Source organism: Schistocerca gregaria, chromosome 11, assembly GCF_023897955.1.
Source record: "Schistocerca gregaria isolate iqSchGreg1 chromosome 11, iqSchGreg1.2, whole genome shotgun sequence".
NCBI lineage: Eukaryota > Metazoa > Arthropoda > Insecta > Orthoptera > Acrididae > Schistocerca > Schistocerca gregaria.
The window spans coordinates 27,057,818-27,077,255 of record NC_064930.1 but is presented as its reverse complement, the minus strand read 5'-3'; the positions used below and the strand labels follow the sequence as shown (position 1 = coordinate 27,077,255).

Below are 19,438 nucleotides of genomic sequence, written 5' to 3'. Positions count from 1 at the left end.
ACTTTAGAGGAAGATAGAGATTGGAATACATCCAGGCATTTGTAATGAGAAGTCATTTGCTGCCTTGTGGATAATTTCTGTGTTACAAATAAAAGAAAACCTTGTTTAAAGGAAATTCATAAACAATTGCAGAGTTTAATAAATTTTGAATCACGTATAAACACACTTATACTTAAAAAGTATCGGAGAGTACGGACACGAGTGGGGTCCAATTGTCTGTACGGATGAGATGTAACGTACACTGCAGGCATCGTGCAGTTCATTACAGAGTCTGTGGAAACCTGTTTCAAAAGGAAACGGAATTGTCATCGTCTGTGCTGGCAGTGAGGAACAGTTTGTACCAGATGCCTACTTAAGGTTTACATCTTGTCAGAAAATGCAGGACTATCATGATGAAGTGGACTTCTCAAATTATGAGAAGTGCCTCAGTGAGAGATTATTACCTAATCTACTACCTCATACTGTCCTTTTTATAGTTAACATCTACTACCACAATAAGTGTCTGTCTGGCTCTTGTTCTAGCATCTGAGGAGAGACGTGCTGCCGTCTTTAACAGAAAACTGAATTCCTTTCTACAAGGAAAGATGCATTCGTTGATCAATATGAGCAAACCAGGCCACATCACTCGTAAAATATACAATGTTTTAACCATACTCGGTCATACTGCATCACGACTTTCTCCATACCACCCAGAATTGAATCGTAAAGATCTGACACGGGTGAGAGTTGAGAACGTCGTTTCTGAACATAGTGTTACGTTCAGAATGAATATGTCAGTAATACTTATAGACTCACAGTGAATGCATTATTAGCATTTACAGACGAGAAAATTACTTTCGTAATGAGACTGGAAAAAATGCTGTGAGTACATAAATAAAATTGAAAAGCAGTGTATTTCGATTGAAGGTTTGGCAACGAGCACTGTAGATGATCATAAATGTACAAAGTGTCACGCAGACCCGCATAGTGACAGTCACAGTCGTGAGAGCAATGCTGATTTCGCAAGTGAAGATGAATATGAATGAACCGATGTTGCCAATGGAAGTGAAATGACATGGCTACTGAAAATGAAGAAAGTAGGATGGAGCATTTTCTAAATGTTTTTTATGTGTGGAAATAGTGACAGAGATCCATAGTCTTATGTCAAATGATGAGCTGTGTTGCTTGGAATGTGCAGCTGTGTCTGCAATTACTCTTAACATCTTTGAACATCTTCTTAACAGTGAAACTACTGTTTAAGAGATCGCTACACTCGTAAAATAAACCCTCGTACAGTTTCTGACATGTGCTTGTGTCGTATCTAATACCTGTGTTTGTGTGCTACACTGCAACACCTTTTCACCTCCCTCACATTTCCCCTCCTGCACATACAAGTGTAATTATCAGAATTGGAGTATTTTACGCCGTGCTTTGACTGAAAGACTTTTGTTTCAAAAGTCTTTTCTAAAAAAGTAGATACCAAAATTACGATGTGCAAAGTTTTTCATAACAGGTGTTGTAGGAATATTTCATGGTAGTTATCCCACATAAAATATATTACATCTCTGCAGATAAGATATGATTCTCACAAGTTAGTAAAGCTAGGGGTGATTTCTGAAACAGAAACCAAATACAAGGTGATCCAGAAAGAATATAAACACAGGTCTTTGTGATTTATGAATGCAAACGTGTTACTAGGACTTTGGAGTTTCGTGTGCATACAGCACTCAGTTCTTAAAGGTCACATAATTCATACGAACACGGCCTTTATAGGAGCACTCGTGTAGATGAGCTACGTGGTTGCTATACAAAGTACTTTCCAGTACAACAACAGGAGCACTGGTAACTTCTCTACAGAAGATACACTGGAGGAAGAAATTGAGAGCTGCCACTATGGGTGAACGAGCCACATCACCAAATTGGGAGATGAGATGTCCGGGAAACAGTTCGAGCGGTTCGTCTGTCGACAGACGGCCCATGTGTTCAGTTCCTCTGTCCTGTCGATACCACACGCTCGGACAGGGATGACGTCGTAGTGCAAGGCTGACAAAATTGCGAGTTTTGGACACGTATCGCTCGGAAGTCACAGTCTGCAACTGAATTTCTCACTCTCTCACAATGTCGCTAGCTTGCCACTGGCACGCATGTCTGCTGTCACAGTAGCCAGCTGAAAAGGAGCATTCTTTCTGACTTATGCTGTACGTGAACTTGAAACACACGAAAGCTGATAAAGTAAAAATTAGTGTGATTGATATGGGAAGAGATGGATAATTTCAAGCAGTATAGTGTTGTGGCCAAAAGTGACTGTAACTTTACATAATAAACAACTTTTATTACAAAGAATTTAGTTAATCACAAGAAAAGCAGATTCAATCTGAAGCAATTGATTTTGGATAGCTTGCAGTTGGCTGAATATAATTATCTATAGTAACAATGAAACGGTAAAACTGTTGTCTGTCTGTTTTGAATATACTAGTCTCCAAAACTACAAAACTACTGGACAAATGTGATCATGGGATTTTTACTGGTAACTTGGCGTAGCTTGGGGCAATGAATAGGCTTTATTTAATCAAAATTGAATGAGTTTTTTTTTGGGGGGGGGGGGGATATTGTAGTTTAAATTTTTATCTAAAATTATCTATTCAACTTAGTAATTCAGATGTTTAATCATGGTGGCGCAATTCACCAAACAACCAATAGATGGCAGTGCTAGTTTTTTTTAAAATCAGTGACACGTGTTTTTTCGGAAGTCGGAAGTGTGTGTCAGTGACATATTTAAGTACTGCAATCCTTACAAATACAAACTAACAGCGCTATACAGATATACAGATAGCACTTTGTGTATTAAAAACTTAACGCCGTTCCTTTCCTTCATTCAGTTGGTTTTATTTGTACTCTTTGTTAGGAAAAATGAATTATTAAGTTTACTTTGTCATTTCAGCGCCTACTCGTTAGATTTTGATTTCGTTTTGTTCACAAATTAAAATGGTTAGAAAATGGTCAAGTCTTTACTAATACACCAGAATGGCTTCAAGACTGAGGACTGTGCGATCTCAAGAATCCGTCAAAGATTGAGAGGCGAGCCTTGCCTCGACTCGAGAACTTGAGGCTCTTAACTACACTTTGGAAACTACTCCCTAAAGCGAGGTGTGACAAACTCCGAACGAGAATGTGGGAACGCTTCGATCGCAGAGGCTTAAAGTTACTTCTCTCCAGTGTAACATCATAGGAAATGGAAATTTCTCTCCGAAGTAATATTGTAGACTTGGAAATTATCGCGGCAATTGGTGCAGGCGAGCAAGTTTCTTGCACCCTGAACACTGCATATTCCTTACAGTTCACGATTTTGCTTTAAACTTGTACAATCCCCAGTGAGCTTATGTCATACCGTGACTGTAAACAAAGCGCAGGGCCAGGTGCTATGTGTTGGGCACAGACCTCAGTGTCAGCCTCACTTTGCGCGACCAGCTGTACATGGCTCTCCTCCATGTTAGTGAAGCGTACGAGCTCTAAGAAGTTCCATCCGTACAAAGTCTTGGGCACTGTTATAAATAAATACCTGAACAGTGCTGGGCTTCTCAGCTAGCTTCCCAATATTTACACAGCTGCAGTTTTACATTTATTGTGTCTCCAGCCATCCGGTACTGTTTTGCACTTTATGTCCAGTTCATTTTCCCCTTTTGCCTCCCTCCTTTGCGTCATTTTTATGCATCCTCCTTTCACCGACTAAAAAATCGTATTTCGTGTGTTGGCCGAGGATTTCTACTGGGCAGTGTCTTTCTGCCTATCTGTGGCCCTACTGTCTTCACTGTTCACCTCTGAACTTTACCAATTTGTTCACAAAATGCAGGCTTACACAGTAAGTAAATTTTGTTCTAAAGACATTATGCCGCAGTGCGAGGCATATTTTCGTGTCTAATTTTTCCTCTCGTAATGCAGATGATGCCTCCGGCATTATGAAGTGAAATTTTAGGCACGGAAATACATGTGGACCACAGAATAATGCCCTAAAAACAAAATTTACTAATGACTACTCTTCTGTTGTCTACTGGCATAATCCGTATCACTTCAGGCAGGGGGGCTACCTTCATAGTCTCTGATGGTGTTGACTTTAGCATCTGTTAAAATTCAGGAGTAAGTAAGAAACACGTATCTTTTTTTGTTTTCTCCAGAAAAATTCCAGCTCCGAGATACGGGCCTCCAAAGATGACACTGCGAACAGCATTTTGAAGGTGCAAATTTCGGACAAAAATTTAAAATGCTGTATCTCTGTAACAGTTCTACATATTTTGTTAGAGATTTTTTAATTGGAAAGATAATTGCTTTATGATTACAATGGTATCCTCCATTTGGACATATCTGTCAAAGTTCTTTCACCATCATCCTTTGACTTTTTAAAAATAATTTACAGAAATGCCAATCCAGGAATGTTAGATTTTTTTCTGTTAATTAGTACCATGTAGTACTATATTCTGTGTAAAGGAGAGCTTCCACTTTCAAGCTAGACAGGTTTTATTTTAAAAAATCATCTTTGTTGCAGTTATTTCTTATCACTTTCTTTGTTGCAGTTATTTCTTTTCACTTTCATTTTTTCAGATATTTCTTACACATTGTTGTAGTTTGTCAGTTTCTTTGTCATGGTTATTCATTGCAGGTTTCTGTATTGTAGTCGTTCAGTGCTAATTTTTTTACTGAAGAGGCTTCTAAGAAATATGAGACCATCCAGTTAGTTCTGTGTTTTTGTGAGGAATTTGCCAGTTGATACATTTGCAGTGTGTTTTGTGAAAAGGACAGTTTGAAATGTTGTCTGACTGTGGTTGCTAGAGAGTGAAGTGTGCTGACTATTTGCATATCCATAAAAGAGTGATATATAAGATAAAAAATACTGACTTTGTTCAGGTGGGGAATAAGTTTGAAGACTCTCTTTCAAAATGAAGATGTTTTGCAGTGATGACTTTTTGTGTTCGAAATGTTTTTTAAGAATAACAACAATTATAGTATCTGAACAAGGTGAAGCCTCCCCTGGTGCAGACGATACGGATTTTGCATCAATAGAGGAAAAATTAAATACCCTGAATCAGTCAACTACAGAGGTAGGTGTCAGTCCTTATAAGAAATCATGGTCAGTAAAGTCGAGTCATAAGCTCTGTGCATCAAGAAATTGCAGAGAAATTACTAAAACTTGGGGAACAGAAGAAATGTTGAATTTAATTGATGAAAGGAGAAAATACAAAAACGCAGTAAATGAAGCAGGCAAAAAGGAATACAAATGTCTCAAAAATGAAATCGACAGGAAGTGCAAAATGGCTAAGCAGGGATGGCTAGAGGACAAATGTAAGGATGTAGAGGCATATATCACTAGGGGTAAGACAAATACTGCCTACAGGAAAATTAAAGAGACCTTTGGAGAAAAGAGAACCACTTTATGAATATCAAGAGCTCAGATAGAAAGCCAGTTCTAAGCAAAGAAGGGAAAGCAGAAAGGTGGAAGGAGCATATAGAGGGTCTATACAAGGGCGATGTACTTGAGGACAATATTATGGAAATGGAAAAGGATATAGATGAAGATGAAATAGGAGATGCGATACTGCGTGAAGAGTTTGTCAGAGCACTGAAAGACCCGAGTCGAAACAAGGCCCTGGGAGTAGACAACATTCCATTAGAACTACTTACGGCCTTGGGAGAGCCAATCCTGAAAAAACTCTACCATCTGGTGAGCAAGATGTATGAGACAGGCGAAATACCCTCAGGCTTCAAGAAGAATATAATAATTTCAATTCCAAAGAAAGCAGGTGTTGACAGATGTGAAAATTACAGAATTATCAGTTTAATAAGTCACAGCTGCAAAATACTAACGCAAATTCTTTACAGACGACTGGAAAAACTGGTAGAAGCCGACCTCGGGAGAGATCAGTTTCGATTCTGTAGAAATGTTGGATCACGTGAGGCAATACTGACTTCACGACTTATCTTAGAAGAAAGATTAAGGAAAGGCAAACCTACGTTTCTAGCATTTGTAGACTTAGAGAAAGCTTTTGACAATGTTGACTGTATTACTCTCTTTCAAATTCTGAAGGTGGCAGGGGTAAAATACAGGGAATGAAAGGCTATTTACAATTTGCACAGAAACCAGATGGCAGTTATAAGAGTTGAGGGACATGAAAAGGAAGCAGTGGTTGGGAATGGAGTGAGACAGGGTTGTAGCCTCTCCCCGATGTTATTCAATCTATACATTGAGCAAGCAGTAAAGGAAAGAAAAGAAAAATTCAGAGTAGGTATTAAAATCCATGGAGAAGAAATAAAAACTTTGAGGTTCACCGATGACATTGTAATTCTATCAGAGACAGCAAAGGACTTGGAAGAGCAGTTGAATTGAATGGACAGTGTCCTGAAAGGAGAATATAAGATGAACATCAACAAAAGCAAAACGAGGATCATGGAATGTCGTCAAATTAAGTCGGGTGAGGCTGACGGTATTAGATTAGGAAATGAGACACGTAAAGTAGTAAAGGAGTTTTGCTATTTGGGGAGCAAAATAAATGATGATTGTCGAAGTAGAGAAGATATAAAATGTAGATTGGCACTGGCAAGGAAAGTATTTTCGAAGAAGAGAAATTTGTTAACATCGAGTATAGATTTAAGTGTCAGGAAGTCGTTTCTGAAAGTATTTGTATGGAGTGTAGCCATGTATGGAAGGGAAACGTGGACGATAAATAGTTTGGACAAGAAGAGAATAGAAGCTTTCGAAATGTGGTGTTACAGAAGAATGCTGAAGATTAGATGGGTAGACCACATAAGTAATGAGGAGGTATTGAATAGAATTGGGGAGAAGAGGAGTTTATGGCACAACTTGACAAGAAGAAGGTACCGGTTGGTAGGACATGTTCTGAGGCATCAAGGATCACCAATTTAGTATTGGAGGGCAGCGTGGGGGGTAAAAATCGTAGAGGGAGACCAAGAGATGAATACACTAAGCAGATTCAGAAGGATGTAGGTTGCAGTAGGTACTGGGAGATGAAGAAGCTTGCAGAGGATAGGGTAGCATGGAGAGCTGCATCAAACCAGTCTCAGGACTGAAGACCACAACAACATGTATGAATACACTACAGCAAAACTGGCCACACTCTTCAAAGTAGAAATTCAATCTTCAGAAGAAAATGAACCAAAGCACTCTTGCATCACTTGCCAGGAATTTTTCACAAATATCAGTTCAGCTGTTGAACATTGTGCATCCTGCAGTGAAAAGGTGCAACTTTTAACTGTTGTTCCAGAGACGTTTTCAAGGAAAACAATTTGGAACCACGTTCCATCAGCATCAAAGTACATGGTAGACAAATACAAATCAAGAAATATGAGGTTTGTAAAAGAAGGCTTTGGAAGACCACATCCCTATTATGATCATCCTGTAGATGCAGCTCAAGTTCAAACAGTGCAGTCATTTTTCCTAGAAGATAAATGGGAATGTTCTCGCGAGAGTGCCAACAAAAAAGACACTATAACTGTAACAGTTGAAGGTCAAAAGATTGTGAAAGTGTAGAGGTACATGACTCATACAACTTTTGCAATTTATAACATCAACTATAGAACTTCACATATTGGAAGATCAAAATTTTATGCTGTATGACCTAAGTGGGTAGTTCCACACCCACCTAGAGGTGTCTGTTTATGTGTGTACTGTGCAAATTTTGAACTTTGTGTGGTAACTTTGAAGAAATTACTGGAGCACATGGCATATGATACCTTGGTTGGGCATGGGAAATCATTAGTAGTCTGTTTCTTTCAAGCATGTGGTGACTGCTGTGGAAAGGGAGGACTGTCTTCACAGGCACTTGGCGTGGAAGACATAGCAGGTAACCCTGCAGAAATGTGGACACCATTTGGAAACACAGAAATATCTACCCCTAGCAGTGTCGGTACAGATCAAAGGAAACAATGTTTCAGGCAAGCTACCACTTGTCACCGCTGCACGGCGCTGTCGTGCGTGCGTGTGTGTGTGTGTGTGTGTGTGTGTGTGTGTGTGTGTGTATCGTCAACTGTTTAGTGGTGTGGTGTTTACTGTAGCGTCGTTTTCACTTTATTTTTCTAAAATAATGGAGTGGTCAAGGCATCAAATTGTTGATTTAATTGCCATGTACCAGGGGGAGGATTACTTGTAGAACGTCCGGAGCAAGGAATATAAAAACACCATTAAAAAACACGATTGACTTGCGAAAATTGCAGCAGCTTTTGGCACGGACAAGGGAAGTGTTGAGAAAAAGATACGATCTCTCGTGGTTGCTCACAGGGGCGAGAAAAGAAAAATTATTTCCAGCAGACCATCTGGTAGTGGTGCAGGCACTGCATACGACTCGAACTGGTTCGGCTATCGGCTGCTGCAGTTCTTGTGCGATGTACATGAGCCGAAGGAGACAACAGATACTGTGGAAAATGAGGTACGAAAATTATGCTTGTTTGTCTTTCTTTGTATTTTATAGTACACAGTCACATTCACCCATAGTTATTTTGCCATGGTACACTTCCTTGTGGGCTTAAAAATAATTTGCAAATTTGTCTCGAATTTGTTTATCCGTGGAAGCAGCTTTCATTGGTATATTCTGTGCTGAAATGAAAACTGATGCAGTGTTATCTCGTCTCCATGTGCCTGGAATCATCTCACCTGTTTGTAAATCGTAGGAATCGAAGCTTCCATGTGGGGTGTACTGATTCCTTGCCGCAGCATTTCGCCTTAAAAAATTGTGGAGACATACAGCTGTAAGTGTGACAGTTTTTGCCTTTTCCGGTTGTAGCAACATAGATTTTCTAAACACACGAAAAAAATGAAGCCATAATGCCGAAAGTGTTCTCAACAAACATTCTGGCCCTTGAAAGTCTGTAATTACAAACTCTCTCTTTTGAACCTTTAACATGTTTTCCCGGGTAGGGTTTTATAATTTTTTCCTGTAAGGGAAAAGCATCGTCTGCTACAAAAACATATGCTAGGACCTTGGTGCCACCTGGTAAGCATTCAGCTTGTGGCAAGTCAAGTTTCTTTTTGTTAATTAACTCATTTATGCTCGCGTTTTAGAACACACCACCATCTGATATTCTGCCTTGGCAACCGATATCTCCGTTCAAAAAGTTTTAGCTGGCATCGACGACAGCAAGCAGCACAATGCTGAATGAACCTTTATAACTTTAATATTCACTTCCACTACCAACAGGGCACTGTAGCGCAATATATTTCCCATCAATTGCTCCGACACAATGGGGGAACTGAAGAATCTGTGAGAATAAATATGCTGTTTCACTCCAGTCGTTCTCAGTTGCAGGTATCTGAAAGAAAGAAATTTGATTTCAGGTTTTCGTACATTTGCCAGAGGGCACAAATGAAGATGAAGAGGTTGCAGCTGGACCTTCCAGTCCTCCACCACCAAAAATTAGAAGGATGGGTGAGAAAAAAGATATGCTGCAACCCTACAAGATTGCGTCTCAATTGTTAACTAAAGTGTTGCAAAAACAAGAAGAGAACAAGAATGATGAATGCAGTGTGTATGGGCAGTATGTGGCATCAGTTTTACGGAAATTTCCAGAGTTAGAAAGCGCAAAAACAATGGCTTTGCTTAATAATGTATTAATGAAACAGAATGTAGCGTATTTGGAAAGTGAGGAGTCGACAAGTGGTATGAATGTGGCAGGGCCATCATCATTAAGTAATAATTCCCCTGTTACATTTACGAGCTATGAAGACAGTGACAACGCAGTCGAAGAAGTTGTGTTTGATGAGTTATGTAATGTAATTGAGAAATAATAACACTTCGAAAATGTGCTTATTTAACAATGTTTTTCATTTACTTACCTTTACATAATCCTTCAGTGCTTCTGCCAGAGCTCCACATACTTCAGGTACTATTTTAGATATAGCTTGTTTCGAAATGCGAAATAAATATGCAAGGCTCTCAAATGAACCTCCTGTTGCTGGGAAACGAAGAGTAACTGCAAGCCTTTGGTTGTTTTCTTTTTTCTTTTTTTCTTTTTTTTTTCTTTTTTTTTCTTTTTTTTTTGAAAGAAATGGTGATATTATATTGGCCAGATATTCAAAACCAGTAGGTGAGATTTGAGTGAAGTTGCAGAAGCCAGAGCTGTCTTCCATACTCGGCTCACGTAGCAGGTTATTTCCGCCAGTTCTATAGAATGTTTTTCTCCACCAACAACGAGGACGCCTTTCAATTTGTTTGTGTAAACCTTCTAGTATTAATAATGCGGCTCCACATATCATTATTGTTTCTTCGACACCAGACATAACTCAGGAGCAGAGGATAGGAACACAATAACACAAGGAGCACTGCAGACGGCGTGAACACACAAGAAATGTTTGCCGCCAGTGTGGACGGAAACAGAGACAAGAAACAAAATCGGAAACATTTGCAAAACATCGCAGAAAACAATGTTTCCAATAGAAACACGTTTCCAGTGGCAGTGTGTACGCGGCTTAACACACCAGCATGTGAAGAAATTGCTGGGGTGAAAGGGTGTGTACAGGCTGAAAAACTACATTTAGTGCTTCACTGTGATTTTGCTGAGAACTGGTCTGTAATTCTCGCACAAGAAGTAAAAGGGTATCATTAGAGTAATGACAGGTTTCAATTTTTACAGGAGTGACATATTTTCAAAACAAGACCACAATTGTTGCTGTTATAAGTAGTGACACAGGACATAACTCAGCACATACTTTGCTAGCAATGCATAAAATTCATCAACTGCAAACAGGGGCACAGAAGATCGTTATTATTTCTTATGGTGATCCTAGTCATTTTAAAAATCGTTACCAGCTGTTTGAATTGAGCTAGTCGCTTGTGCCATCTGACTGGGTATACAGTGCTACTGGTCATGGGAAGTAGCCTTGCGATGGTGTAGGGGGGCCTGCTGAAGCACCATGTTACAAAACGTAATCTTCCCAGAGCAAATACAGCTGTGATTCAGAATGCTGAGGATTTTACGAGAGTTGTGAAGTCTTACACATCCACATTTCTCATTCTTTTGTCCAAAGAGGAAATCGAAGAATTCCATGAGCAGAAAAAAGAAAAATGGTCCAAAGAAACTACTACTGTGAAAGGAATTCAGAAGACACATTTGTGGACTCAAAGTGATGGGCGAACTCATATTGCATGCACTTTAAAGAGCAAGAAAGAAGAAATTTCATTCTTTCGGCCAACACCTCAGAAACGGCAGTATAATATTCAGATTCACAACTTGAGACGAGGATGTTTGTGGCATGTGTGTATGACTGTGACTGGTGATTTGCAGAGATTATAGACACCAGTTATGAGTTAAATGAAACTGTAGTGAACTTTACGCTACCACACTGACCAGCTCCTGGATATAGGTATCCGCCTGAAGGACAGCAACGGCGCTGCCAGTGCTCACTTCCTGTTCACAATATATTGGAGATTGTAAGTGCTCCAGTTCCTATTGCTTGGACAGGAAAGCATCACTCTATATCAAAGGCAGATACTGAAGCACTGGAACAGCTTTTTAGTTCATTGACTGGCTAATTTCAGCACAAAACAGAGTGCACAGAAGTTGTATTCATTAAAAACTTTAAGTCTTTGGACCTTTCACATACATTTTGGAACCATTTAAAATGCTTCAAAAATGATTCTCTTACTCATATTTAAAAATTAAAATTATGTTAGGTTTTGATTTTTATGAGCCTGTTATCTGATAATGTGGTAATAAGGCTGTTTTATGTATGGAAAATAGTTTATAAGACCTATTCAACCTAAAACTGGAAGCTCTCCTTTTCAGCAAATGTAGAACTATTATGGTACTAATCAACAGTAAAAAATCAAAATTTTATGGATAGATTTTTGGAAAAAAAAGAAAAAAAATAATTCCACACCTTATAAAAAAAGTTCAGAATGTTAGAGTAAAAGAACTTTGACAGATAAGTCCAAATGGAGGATTTATTTCTAATCATGAAGCAATTATCATTCAAATAGAAAAAAAAAATCCCAACAAAATATCTAGAATGGTTCCAGAGATACAGCATATTCAAATTTTTTCCAAAATTCACGTCTTCAAAATGGTATGTACAGTGTCCCTTTGGAGGGCTGTACCTTGCAGCAGAAATTTTTTTGGAGAGGAAGGAAAAAAAAAAGCCAAACATGTTCCTTACTTAGTCCTTCGTTTTAACATATGCCAAATTCAATAACATCTGAGATTATGAAGGTACGATTTTTCCTAGCCTGCCTGAATTGATATGGACTATGCCTACTATACTCTTCTCCACGCCCCCCCCCCCCCCTCCTCCCTCTTTTCATTCAGTGATTACCTCATGCTCTCTTTGAAACCGTCAACAGTGTTTGATTCTTTCAATTTAATATGTTCCCATCGCCTTAGTTTCCTACTTCTCTGCAATTTTTCGTCTGCATTTCATGAACCAACTAGGTCATTCCATGTCTCCCCCTTTAATTTCTTGCAAGTTTAAAATCTGATTCCCAATGTATGTCATAGCCTTCTAGTGTCTCCAGGTCTGTCCCACAAATAAACCTGGAACAGTTATGAGCAATGAATAAGGTATGCTGTGTCCAAGTTTCTAACAGGCAGTTTCCGCTTCCATTCCTTTCCCACAGTCTGTGTTATTCTACAAGTTTTCCTTCCACCCCTTATCTTGCTATGAAATTTCATCTCCCTTAATGAATTGAATATATTCTTTCATTTCATCATGTGTTTTATGAATCTCAATTGTTTAATATTATGGAAAAAATAGATCTCCCCCTCCCCCACACACACACACACACACACACACACACACACACACACACACACGCGCGCGCGAGATCACAGTCCACAGTCTCGGCAGCCAGAGACTTGTGAACATCTTCGCCATGTGGTGAGTAGTAATGTGCCTTTTTCATCATACTGTCATTATCCCATCCTAGATTTTCAATTGTTTAATAACTTTCTGTATTGTATCTGAAGTTGAACTTTTGTTTAATGTCTAATCTTTTAATTAATACTATCATCAGCAGTTTTGCTGACCTACCCTATGCAGTTTGTATTCAACTTACAGAATCTGTAACATATACTTTTTTGCGTTGTGAGACATAAGAAATATACATTTTTAAGTTGTCATTGGAACTAAAACAAGGCTTCTTTTTTGTTTCGAACAGGTTACTGAAGATTTACTGGGTTTTTGCAAATTTTGTGACATTGAAGACAAAGAATTGGCACTTGCATTACAACCAGAATGCAGTAATGTAAGTATTAACATTGTTCTTGGAGTTTTTGTTTAGTGGGCATAGTAGAGTTGCAAACTACCATAAGATGCCAGTGATAACTACAGATATATTCTTATCTGACAGCTTTCGTTTTATTAAGGGAAGGACGTGCAGAATGTAGTTACCAGAAAACATAAGTAAGTCAGTGTAGTGTAAAATACTGTATTAATAAATTTGTTTAAATACTCGCAATCTATTCAAAATGTACACGTATTAGCCCATCGTGAGGTTAACTTGTAATAAAAATGTATTTTCCTATTTCATTTGAGTAGGTCAGCAGGTTCTCGTCACTATTAACAGCGTAAAAAAAAGTCGTGACGATTGAAACTATAACTTAGAACTTACGCGTTTGACCTCAAATGAATTGTTATTGACTTGTCTCGTTAGGTACTCACCAAGTAGTGGCAGAAGAAAACTAATGGAAGTTGAGGAAATGAGCAAGCTTTTGAAGCCAGTCGCTCCTCCTTCTGGCAGAAGAATAGAAGGGGAAGAAAGAGGGATGAAGGAAAAGAACTTGCAAGGCTTAGAAAGTGGGGAGAGTTATGGAACTGTCGCCCAGAGTTCCGGGTCGGGAAAGACTTACCGGACGGGATGAGAAAGAAAAACTAATTGTCAGGGACTGCACCAAACGATATTTGAAAACATGGGAGGTGAAAGGTGGTAGATAAGATAATAAGCAAGACAGATATTACTGACAAAACATCACACAAGTGTTAATAAGAGCAGGAAGCTAAGTGCATTATACGTGGTAGAGGCAGGGTGCAGGGAAAAATAGGCAAGTCAGAAAATGAAGGGTATAAAAAACTAAGAGTGATGAAAGGAGTAGTTACTGAGAAGAAATGCTGAGAGCAAAAAATTGAGACCAGGAGGGTGGTAAGACCAAGGACACAATGTAACACCAGTTCCCGACTGTGAAGTTCTGAGAAACTGGTGTACACAGGAAGAATTCAGACAGCACGTGTGGTGAGACAGGCACCGGGGTCATAACTCTCACATCGTAGAGCACGCTTTGCTACATGATATTGCATGTAGCAAGTATACACTCACTTTGTATTCCTATTCATCGTAAGTGATAACTTGATGATAGTCATAAAGGTATAGATAGCTGAACAGTGTTTAAGTAACAGAAGGTACGTGACATGTCATTTCACAGGTTGCTCTCACTTTGATGGCGTATGTTTGCCAGTTACAGGGCTGGTATAAGTGGTGGTAGGAGAGTGCATAGGGCAAGTGGTAAAGTAGCAATTGTCACAGCAGTTGGGCCGTAGGGTAGAAGGAGTATAGTGTCCGTCTGACTGGGGTGGGGCGGGGTGATGAAAAGCTATTCAAGGGGCAGTGGGAAAAATGTTGAACAGAATGAACCTAATTTCAGGATATGATCTCAGGAGATCACAGCCTTGTCAAAGTGGCTGATTAATACATTTGAAACCAGATTAGTAGTGAGTGGCAAGAGTTGTTTTTTTTGAAGGGTATCAGCAGTACCGGCATTAGATGTGATGGGCCAGGAAATCTACTTTTGAACTAGGCTGGTGGGGTAATTATGTCCAGTGAAGGATCAGGTGAGAATGGTGGTGTATTGCTGTAAAGAGTCTGTATCTGATTAGCATTTCAAATGCTGTGGTTGTACGAGAGGGAATGTGTGACACGGAAAGAATGGTAACTATCAAAATGTAAGTAGTGTCATTTGTTGTTGGGTTTGATGTGAACAGAAGTGTGTAGTGGTGTCCTTGGTGTGAATGTGGTCAACATAAAGGAAAGTAGCATGGGATTCGGAATAGGACCGTGTGAAATTCAGTTGGGAGAATGTATTTAGAGATTCCAAAAATTTTATTAGGCCAGCCTCACCATGACTCCATATAGCAAATATGTCATAAATGCATTTAAACCAAACCAGGTGCCGAAGGCTTGTGGCCTCTAGGAAAGCCACTGACACTGTGTTCTAGGTGACTTTTCTGTAACTCTGCCAGTTCTTTCCCTCCATCCCTCTTCCTTCCCCTTCAACCCGGCTTGCACATTTCCTTAACTTTTGTGTGTGTTTTCTCCTGCCACTGCTTGATGGTGTTTTTTTTATCCATCCAGTTATATTTAAAAAATTGATTATTTTTGTCAATAGATACACATACGGCCATGTAACTGAATTAGGAGGTGAATTGGACACTCTTACTTTGATGTTACTGTGTTTGTACACAAAAAAAAACTAATGTCTAATGTTGACGATTGACATCTGATGTGTACACGTAATTTCCACTGGTTTGGAGGTGCAGTTATCATTAGCCCATTTAAATAAAGTATCATTCATTTTTGCTGCAACTTTAAAACTGCAAAGTATTGTTTAGTAATACTTAGACTGTATTAATAAAATGACCTCGACAATTGACATAGGCTACAGTTTAAGTAAGGTAAATTCAAACTTAAATATGTTGTCTGATAAGAAATAAGTAATGTGATGTACTACAATTGAGTCCGACAAGTGTGTTAAGACAAGTTTGTACTTCAGTGTATCGATCAGTGACACGTGTGACCAATATTTATCTCATTTCGACAGATGAGATCTGAGAATTAGATAAATTAGTGGAAAAAATAATAAATATGGAATTTTAGTACCCCGTGCAATACCGATATGGGATAATTTATTTAACTCTCAAATACAGGAAATCCCGTGTAATATAGGACAGTTGACAACCCGAGGGCAGAGGTTCAATGTTTGGCTTTGGGAATTGTGGAAGTCCTGTTAGGTGGGTACAGGAGAGAGAAATAAAATAATCGTGTTCGATTAGTCGGACGTTATCCCGATTCCCGAGAGTCCGTGTATGACACAGCTGATCAAAAAGAAATGATCCTATTGTTGTTTCCCAGTACTCGAGTGTGTGGGCCGTAAAATTCTACTCGTGAAACTAAAATGATGTACCCTTAATGGCATCTGACTTTGATGAAAGGAAGCTGAGCGTATACATTTCCAGTGCATATTCATGTTTGACACACTTTTTTCTAGGACTAATTTCATTTGTGCACTATGTGTTTTATTTATTTGATCGTTTCAGCCACCTGTGGCATAAAATTATACTCTAAGTTATTTTCTCTTTCACCAATATGTCTCCATTTCTGGAACTGTCGCTCAGTCTTGTTGTGAGAATACTCTCCCCATTCTGTTGTTGTTGCCAAATGCAACACTCACAATTTCCCCTTCATACGTCTGTAGCGTTTCCTACATGTTCTTCAGTTCTTCACTGTTTTTCACTTCCTTAGATCCCAATTTACTTCTTTGTATCTTGAGACTTGTGACTTCCTGTTAATGATATCTTATTTACAGACCTGGTTTTGCACTTTTGCATTGCATGTCAGCCCTTTTTTCTTTGTCGTGGTGGAGATCTATTTAAACTTTTCGTATATAATATATAATTTGATCACAAGTCCAATATAAAATCTTGTGCAGTCTTCTTCTTCTTCTTTTTTATTTAATACTGGCTGTCCCTCTTTTTTTCTCGGTTTTGCTTTCTGCACTTTATTTTGTAGGGTTGATTTAGGTACACCATACAAATCACACGCTTTCCTGCTCGATAATTTACCACTCTGAATATCAGGAACAGCTTTATCTAAAAGTTCCAGGTCATAATTACACCGTACTGTAGCACCTCTCCTGCTCTTATACGTTCTTGGCATTGCCCGAAATCATCCCACACAGTACACAGTTTAAAAAAAAAAACTGTCATTATTTTATAACCTTGCACGAGAAACTCTACAAACTTGTGCAGAAATTGTCTCAATGCTGTTAGCTACTGAGCGGTTACAATAACTTCCCACTCGGCGCAACAATAGAAAGTTTTCACTTTACAATAATGCATGGATTTTTAACACTGAGACTGTTCATCAGTTATTCACCTAGGGAAACAACTGATGCAAAATGAAAGTTGTGGAAAGCAATAAATTCAATCTTGCGCTTAAAATAACTGGTGCACGGATGTTAAAATAAGTAACTCTTTGTTTCTATGCAGTGGCAAAGAGCAAATAAGCCATACTGCCCGAATTCACCCCGGTGTCTGTAATCAACCCGTTTGATGGTAGATAAGTTAAACACATATGTAGTCAGTGATCCCTGTAGCATACAGAAATTCTTCCAGATCCAAAAGGAGCTCTCATTCCCCCATCTTCCTCGTGGCTACAGTGGTGGTGTGGCCTCTCTGTCAGTTTCTGCCATCCGGTGCTTTGCTCGCTCGATACACTTTTAGTCCCCGTTCGTGCAAACATTGTAACAGACTGGTCCCATCTAGAGTTCGAGCACATTCACGATTTCCACGTTGCCTGTTAGGCCGTCATTGAAATAGTTACCGAATTGGCTCAAAAATAAACCATGACTACATATAAGCCACAACTCTAAATTTCGAGGAGGAAATAAAATAGAATTTTTTCCTTGAAAATAAGTAGCACATGGATTATGTGGAAAAAATCACCAAAAATCTATTTTCATGTAAGTAAGACATACGTACCATTAACATTTGATACAACACATTGTCAACATATTTTGTCTTATTTACTTTCATGACTATCAGTGTTGCTGTTCACTTCCCCACTCTCACTGCTATAATTTTCTTCATTCTCTTCCACAGTATGTCTTCATCACTGCCATTCAGTGCATTTGATATGCAGCATTTCTTGAACCCCTTGATCATGGACTCTAATGATATTGAGGACCATGAAGCAAGAATCCATTTCCAAAAAAGTGTGACTGGTGGCTTTTCCATCTTAGCAGATGATGTAAGGATGTGGTCTTCTTCCAGAAGCAATCTGAATACATTTTTTATTGGTTGTTTATGGCCACATGTAGTACCTGTAGTTTTGAAATCATTCGTTCAGGAATTATGACAGTATCTTCTTTTGTGCAGCACCTTTATCTTCGGCCCATAAAAGCATCCAGAACTAGCATGGCTCTCTTAGCAGGCAATGCCCCAGGTCTGTGATTCAAAACAGTAGACAACCAGGACGGTCAGCTGCACTGTCATCCAGCCCATTGGAAGTGAATCACTAAACCAGCAGCAAAGTTTTCTTTGGGCATGGTTTTTCTCACCAAAATGACATAAGAAGGTAACTTCCTCCAATCAGTTGTAACAGCTAACATGTCATTGTATTTTTTTCCATTCCTAGTTTTTCTTAATGACATTCTTTCTGCCCCTGTCCTATTGGCCAGTATGTCAAAAAATACTGGCGTTTCTTCTGCATTGACAATATGACGAAAAGGATACGAATGACACTTTCATAAGTGGATGATTAGAAGTTGACCAGATTCTTCATGAAATCTGCTCACATTCTCTGTGCTAGTGTAGTACTTTGACAGATAGCAAGACCATTTCTCTGCATAAACTGAGGCACCAACTAATACTGCCACAAAATTCTCGTTGTGTCACATCTAAGTCTTTTGCGATTTCCAGGACCTTCAGTTCGAGACTCTGTCGTGGGATAGGCACCCCGTCTTCCCCTTGTCTTGCTCATAGGAAAGAATCTAAGGTGCTAGTTCTGGATACTTGCCACATTTCTGCTCCCCGAACTATTTTCTTGTCGAAACTGCCTTCTTCCATTTTTATTCTGAAGCAACAGAACATCGCACATTAGATTAGTCCAGTCCGTTCTTTCTTCTGGTCTCTGTTTTGTTTGTGGTTTTGATGTTACACAGAGCTGTAAGTGAAGCTCGCATCGTAACTATGCCGAATTCCTTGGCTCGATCGTGCTTTTTGCTCTAAGTGGTTATTTGTAATGTCCTAAATCAGACTTTCACACTACTATCCAACTGAAACTGAAGTATAAGCTAGTGTAACAATACTGGTGGACCTAGATAATGTCCACGCCCATAAAATACTGGTAAAAGGTGGCATTTTTGAGTAATAAAATATATTGTTGCCAGTTTCGTCTACAGAAACTGGTTGTTACAAATGAGCTCAATTTTAGTGCAGCAGTTGTGCATAAGAAGACAAGGTAGAGGATGAAATTTGGATAAAAAGTGTAGCTTATTTTTGGTACATGTCGACAGTCCCGCATTGTAAATGTGAGTGGATTAACATACAGTATTTTTGCTCAAGAACAGGAGCTGTTATTATACAGGGCGAGTCAAACTTCTGTGAACACTATTTGAGAGAAAGCATTTACTCACATGGGGAGGCACGACATTGGGATCACAGGTTTACTTCAGACTTCGTACTTCTTTAGTAGGC

General features: G+C 39.0%; 1 protein-coding gene across 17 annotated transcripts in view; it reads left to right on the top strand.

Annotated features, from left to right (window-relative positions):
* The window catches only part of LOC126295497 (zinc finger protein ZFP2-like), a 242,273-nt gene that overhangs the window by 91,324 nt on the left and 131,511 nt on the right, over positions 1-19,438 (top strand). For all 17 annotated transcript variants that reach the window (XM_049988076.1, XM_049988074.1, XM_049988073.1 and 14 more), the window contains one exon: positions 13,131-13,217. In XM_049988076.1, the coding sequence (XP_049844033.1) occupies positions 13,131-13,217 (87 nt within the window). The remainder of the gene's footprint in view (positions 1-13,130; positions 13,218-19,438) is intronic.